The 7133-nt window shown below is 39.3% G+C and overlaps 1 protein-coding gene across 6 annotated transcripts in view; it reads left to right on the top strand.

Moving 5' to 3' along the window:
- Positions 1-7133, top strand: part of shq1 (SHQ1, H/ACA ribonucleoprotein assembly factor) — an 83486-nt gene that overhangs the window by 16374 nt on the left and 59979 nt on the right. For 5 of the 6 annotated variants that reach the window (XM_007540974.2, XM_007540975.2, XM_016665386.1 and 2 more), the window contains 5 exons: positions 1447-1511; positions 5424-5552; positions 5663-5829; positions 5914-6026; positions 6100-6197. In XM_007540974.2, coding sequence (XP_007541036.1) covers positions 1447-1511; positions 5424-5552; positions 5663-5829; positions 5914-6026; positions 6100-6197 — 572 coding nt within the window. The remainder of the gene's footprint in view (positions 1-1446; positions 1512-5423; positions 5553-5662; positions 5830-5913; positions 6027-6099; positions 6198-7133) is intronic. The other variant, XM_016665384.1, reaches the window with a different exon arrangement.

The following is a 7133-nucleotide window of genomic DNA, read 5'->3' as shown; positions in this document are numbered from 1 at the left end:
GCGTCAATAAATGATAAAATAAATCTAGCAACAGGAAATAAACTAAAGTGGACATAGCAATAAACCGAGAGGATAATAATCAAAGGAAACTAAATAGAAATGAATGAAGAAGAAAATGCAAGAAGAAACTAAAGTAAATACAGAGGAATAAACTTTTTTCTATTCTTCCTCTTTCATTTTTCCCTCCTTGAAGGATAAGTTCATTTTTGAGACATTGTTTTGCTTACTTAACTTCTGACTGGAGCTTTGGACATTTGGATGCTCTGCTTATTGCACAGCAGCTCATGTTACTGTCGATGCGTGCGGCACCTACCGTGGCCACCAGGGGCCGCCAAGAGCAATTTTTTTTCTTTTTGTCAATAAAATAATAATTTCTACATACATTTTAAAATATATATTATTGTAAAGACGAATCACTTCATGTTGAAATTGTGTGTTTTTCATATTATAATGACATAGAAATTATTACTAAAACAAAAAAAATCAGCTGGGCAGCGCATAATTGTTTGTTTATAAAGATTAATCATTCTCACCGATCCCTCAATGTGCACGTCTGAAAGCGCGAGTACAGGTTATTCTTGCGGTTCACATAGAGCTGCGCAACCAGAGCTAACGCAGTGGGTTTTAAACTCTTACCTCAATGTGGAGTTCGCCAAAGAAAAATAATTCCTCACAGGGGGTTGATGTAATATCCATACAGGTCAGTCTGTGTCCAGTTTGAGTGAAAGGAGGTCAAGCAGCGGCAGCGCGGGCTTCAACGCGCAGAGGCGCCAGCAATGTGATTGGTCCCCTCTCCCGGCTTTAAATGCATAAACTATAAACTTATCTTTTAGAAATAAATTTGCTCCGCCAGTGAAATGCTCAGAGCAACAGAGATGCTTGCAATCCGGGTTAAATTAATGACAAAAGAAAATTTTTTATTTATTTATTTTTTGATTATTAATTGCTCTAATAACAAAAACAAGCAACTCCTCCTCCAGGAGGGGAATCCCACAAGCTACAGCGGTAGTTCAGCAGGACCAGACAGAACACTCAGATGAGATTTTTTTTCTCTTTTTTTAGTAGGATAAGATAAATCCTTCTTTCCTTCAGATTCTTCACATGTACCGAATCAGCTGGTTATAGAAGCATGTACCGAATCAGCTGGTTATACAAGCATGTACCGAATCAGCTGGAGGGGACAATCTAGAGCAAAACTGCTCCACAGTCTCTGGGTAGATTGCCTCGACAGCTTTATCAGGAATTTGATTAACCTTCGTCTTTGACATCGTACTCCGCTCAATGCAAAACAACCAGGGCCAGAGTACAATAGGACCAGGCCAGCCCTGCAGTGCAAAAAGGCTTCAAATATAACTTGCATGTAATGTCAGCTGTGATTGATTTTAAGTTTGTTTTCTTGTGTTTTGCTGATTTTGGTTCTAATATACAAACTCTTATTACTGTTAGATTAAGTCTTCCTGGAAGAATTGTTGAAGATGGAACAGAAAAGGCTACGTTTGACATTGATAAAGGTGGGTCGGATCATTATTGAAATAATATGTTTCAGTCATGAAAGTCTTGCAAATTTCTGGTTTGTTCAAAACCTCTCTATTCAGATTATTCCAAAAACCAAACATGAATTGGAACATTTGTTTCATTTTCAGTTCGCTTTCTCACTGCACTATGTCAAATAAACCAAATAAAAAACCTGCTCCCTCCCCTCACCTGTGGTGGTGCTGCACCAAGAACAACAGAAAGAAACAGCACAAAAAACTCTGAAGAAGACACTGAGCTTGACATCCTTCTTTGCAAAATGGAGTGGTGTCAAATTTTAGTGGTTGTAGGACTTCTCCTTTGTTTTTGGCAAAAGACCACAAATCATTTCTCCTGCTACCAGTAACACACACGTTTGTTTTGGTTGTATTTACCCAGAATACTCTGTGCTATAGTCCAGTGGTCCCCAACCCCCGGTCCGTGGACCAGTACCGGTCTGTGGACCAATTGGTACCGGGCCGCTCAAGAAATAATTAAATATTTCCGTTTTATGTATTATTTGAGTCTGGAGGATCTTTTATTTTGAAAATCCTTTAACCGGATTCTCTCGGTTACTTGCGTGAGCCCACAAGCAGCAAAATGAGCAAGAAACAGATCAGGCGTCTTTGGAAAGTTTCTTTGCAAAGGGGAAAAGGCCCAGAGAAGAGACAGGAGGATGGATTTATCCCGGACCGGTAGGTGAGTCAAACATTACAAGCCGCTCTGTGTAACATGCGGCGATCGGCTGCTAATGAGGCAATGAAGCTTCAAACTGCTTCACCACATAGAGACCAAGCAGGCTGTGGATATAAGCAACACTTCGGGTGTCATTGTCTCCCATCACTCCCAGATGGGACCGTCTCGTTGCAGAGAAACAAGCTCAGAGCTCCCATTAGTCGTTATTGTGAGTTAAAATTTTCACGAAAGTAAAATGCTCGTTTTTGTGTCGCATCTGTATCTTACTTTGAAGGAATATGTAAACGACCAGAGTCAGAGAGAGTTTGGGCAGTGGTCGAGAGGAGATGAGTAGAGCTTGTGAGTGTTAAGTCTGGTTTAGACGGCAAGATTTATGAATTGTCGGCCGATTCTCCAAACCTCTGTGACCACAGAGCTGATAAAAGTACAACAGGTTCGATCGGTTCGTGTGTCCAAGGCAGGAGCAACACGAACCGATTCCAGTCACAAACATCGCGATTCCAGAAGAAAATCCACAAAACCCCCAACATCGCATACGGGAATTTAGAATAACTAAACACAGATGATGATGTAGAAGCAATAGTGATAGTTTGTGGAGATAAAAGACGTAACAAAAAGAAAAGGTGGTGGATAAAAGAGACGGGAGCAGCCGCTCTATTTGCTGCACTATGATTTGGAGGCAACTATGTTTTTTTATAGTTAACATTTTTAACTGAATAAACATAGACATATATAATAACGACCTTTACATATAATAATAAACATTTCCACATATCATCTCTGATATCCACCGGACTCACAGTTGCGTGATATGTCAGCTGTTTGGGATTCCCCTCTGTTCTTACGTCAGCGCGCTTTCTGATTGGCTACCTGTCACATTCAACAGGTTGTATTCTCGTTCCCAGTCAGGGAAAACCCCACAGGCTGCGATAAAGGGGCCAAGACAACCCAAATTGGGCATATTCAGGACTTAGCGGGAACACCAACATGCAGAAGCCTTATCTGACTGTTCACCCCCCGCCCGCTGCCCTGGGCCGCAGCAAAATTTTCTAAGTCTTAACCGGTCCGTGGTAATAAAAAGGTTGGGGACCACTGCTATAGTCAACTTCCTGCTTTTGGAGCGGTCTCCAGTCCGCTGGGTATTCACATATGCATTCGAACCATGCCAGAGTATTCAAACCTCCCCAAAAGAGCTGGAGTTTCTAGGGAAACAAACTAGAATTTGATTAAAGCAGACTAAACAAGGCTGGTGTGAATGCACATTTAGTGCATGGGGGCAGAGTAAAGAAAAGCTTTATTGCACAACCTAAGGTCAAAGCTTTTGTTTAACCACTGTTGTTGATATTTGTTACATTCCAACAAGATTCTGGGACAGGGCTTTGGCTGCTTTTAATGATTGGTACTTGGGGCATCACTGAATGGGGCTGAATGGCTGATTTAGTAAATCAGCCATTGTTAATTGACTTAACTGATCATGTTACTCCACTCATTTAAATGTCCACTGGAACCTTCTGTGATGCTACAATGGTTACTATCTGGGGGCAATCTATCTGCTTTTGGGATAACAAAAGCAGATATTGATCTGATAATGGATCACACATATCAGATCATGTGTGACTTTTCTTTTTTTTATTAGATATGCATTTATTTTTCTTTTTTTATATATAATATGTATTTGAATTTTAGTGTCACATAATTATTTCTGACATTTGTATAGTAGTGTCTGCCTTCTTCATCAGTGATATGTCTTTTACTCAAGTGTCAGCATATCTGTAGCTAACAAAATGTCAGTATGAGCCTGCAATGTTTGCTAATAAAGCTTCTGCTAATGAGTGTCCTTGTTTAGTCTTCTAATGAGCAATCATTAACGTCCCACTTCGAAGGCTCTCCATTCTTAAGCAATTAGTCACCTTCTCTTGCAAACTGGTTCAAGCTGTAACACTTGGGTGCATTGAAATTTTATGAGATCTTTAAAGTGACCATCTCTGTGGTGTGGCTACATTGTTGAACTCATCAGTCAAGTTTGATCTTTTTCAACAGTCTACTTCAAATGAGCTAATGTGTTTTAAGGTCAGTAAAAGTAGGTACTCTATAGGATTCTTAGATTTTAAATACAAAAAGAAAAAACAGATCCTCAAAAGTATTGTAATTGTGCAAGTTTTGTAATTCCAAAAAATATATGTAAAAATTGTAGCTTCCATTTGCAAAGTTACATATGTTTTATGCACACGCAACTTTCAGAAATGATGGACTTTACCTGAACATTGCAAACACTTAAAACTGGTGCTGGACAAACAACTTAATGTCACAGAAAACTGTTTACTCATTGGTGGTCATTCTCACCACTGTGGGGGGAGGAGCTGTAGCATAGCAGAGAGCTTGGGGAACGGTGTGAGCACTGTGTATACGAGCATGATTGACAGCACTTGCACCGTCTTCCTGGCTCTGACTGGGTGTACTTTTGCAAATGGCAGTTGGATCATAGGGAGGAGGCAGAGGAGTTGGATTTTTTTCCTCATTTTATCTGTCTCATATTGCATACGGTCATGACAGTTTTAACAAATATGTCAAAAATACAATTAAAGTTACCTACTGCGGCTTTAATTTCTATTTTATATTTGTGCCGATACTATTGCTAAAACAGCAATAGCCATTTGTTTTTGTAAAGGATCTTTACCCTTAATCAAACTTTGAAATTCCACCAAAGCTTGACAACCTGCGTCCATCCAGCATGATGGATGCATGCAAATATGATGGCTATAACTTAACTTTATCTGGCCTTTTTCTGTTCCATCTTGAATGTCTGGCTCTCTGTTTGTTGCAGCCTGAATCAACGGCAGACGTGTCAACATATAATAGTAAATATAGTTCAAATTTAAGCAGATCCCTACATATCTGTGCTTCCTCTGCTCTCATTTTTAAACACTTTATAGAAACTAAAATATGTTGTCTTCCTTCAGTAATTGCATCCACACCAAAGAGTGTTGGTGGGAGGGCAACGTAGCTGCACTTTATATTGTCAAGCTGAAAGTCCTATGTTTATAATTACCACCCTGTATCTCCACCAAGTCATCATGCTATATTTTATGCTATATTTAATTAACAAGCAATCTTCCTGAAAGTGTGCTTACATAAATGTATCCTGGATGTTTGGATCTTATTTCTCTGGAGTTCTGAAAGGGTTATAATTCTCCTTCCATGTTACCTTGCTGTAGGTGTTTTCACACTTAAGGCTCCTAAGGAAACAAGAGGGGAGCACTTCGGAGGGCTTCAAATGCTCACTAGTCTCCTCGCACCAAAAGGCTCCCGATCAGCAAAACTTCTGGTGGAAGATATGAGTGCCGGTGAGTCCCGGAATTATTCCATAGGTTTGCTGTGTTTAAGAAGTCACTTTTGAATTTAGGTAAATGTTGCAACATTTGACTGTTGCAACATTCACTGCCTGTTTTTCTAGAAACAGGCAGTGAAACCACAGGAGATGGTGAGGAGGAGGAGGATGAAGAAGAGTTTGACTGGCAGCTGGAACAGGAAGTTTACACAGATCGATCTGAAGAGAAGCTGGGAACCATGCAGAAATACGGTTTCGCTAATCAAAGGTCCGGAGTGTTTGGACGATTGCAGGTTGGTTTCGCGGAGAAACATTCCCAAATTTTTAATTTGGAGGTTTTATACAAATATATTTCTGTGATGCTGAATATCTTGAAGGAGGAACTCAGTGACGTGATTGATGTCAAGAACCCAGAGGAGACTTTAGCATCCGAGAGACGTCGGGCTCGGCTGGAGGCAGAGGCATTGGCTTTCTCTTCTGACCATTATTTGTGAGTAAAGATTATTAATCCCCAACCTTATTTTCTCTGTTGCTTGGGACTGCTAACATCTCTGTTTTTTCAGAGCTGACTTGTTTGAAGACGATGAGATAAATCGCTTGGTGAAGTTTACACCATGGTGGTCTAAGCTGAGTCCATCTACGGAGCAGAAAGGGGAATCTGGTGAGTTTATTTATTTTATCTTATGTGGAGTTAGGGCTAAAGGTAGACCTACTTTATTAAAAGTAAATAAAGAGAGCAGCCTATTCTCCTGAAAAGTGCATAAATTTGCCATCTTCCCATATTTGTTTAGTTGACTTTGTCGTGTTTGCATGAGATCTACCTATACAACAAATATAGTCACATACTGATAAATGTACAAATTTTGATACAGCCGAAAACCACCTCATCTTAGCACAAAAACATTTTACAGAAAAGCACAAGTTTTTTTTAAAATTGCCATGTAGGAGACTTCTGCACCTCCTTATTGTGGAGAAAGAAACATCATTATTTACAACCCCTAGTCAGCACCATATGGGATAGGGTTAGGGTTATTTTGTAATAATTTTAACATAGATTTGGAGCTCTGTATGCAATTCTCTTGAAAATATACAAAGAAGAAATCTACACAATTTACAAAGTTCTTTTCCATCAAAATTGTTGTCCATGCTCCTGTTATTTGGGTGTCAGGAGAGATGAGCTTGAATAATTCATTGCTTAATCGCAAGAACAATGCAAACTTCAATTAGTGTTGATTCTATGTCTTTTAGTGGTGGAGCAAAGACAGATCTTCCAAATATTCCAAATAATTATTTTCACTTACTTTAAAAAAAGTAACACTGCAGCTTGCTACATTTTTGCTGGGTACTGTAAGAAAAAAAAGGGCTCTCACAATAGATTACTCAGAATTTTGAGAAACCTTTGTTGGATATTGTAACTTGTGCTGAAATAGAATCGACCTTTATTTTTCCCTAGTGGGGAAAGTCAGGTGTACCAGCAGCAAAGTGACTGGCAAGTAGAAGCATGTAGATTTACACAAATACAAAAACAAAAGTAAGAATAACACACTGTACAGTAAGAGCATTTTTTTCAGCATAAGAAAAACTGTTTTTATATTTA

Source organism: Poecilia formosa, unplaced genomic scaffold (assembly GCF_000485575.1).
Source record: "Poecilia formosa unplaced genomic scaffold, Poecilia_formosa-5.1.2 Scaffold577, whole genome shotgun sequence".
Classification (NCBI taxonomy): domain Eukaryota; kingdom Metazoa; phylum Chordata; class Actinopteri; order Cyprinodontiformes; family Poeciliidae; genus Poecilia; species Poecilia formosa.
The sequence above is the reverse complement of the archived record's forward strand: the minus strand, read 5'-3'. Positions and strand labels throughout refer to the sequence as shown.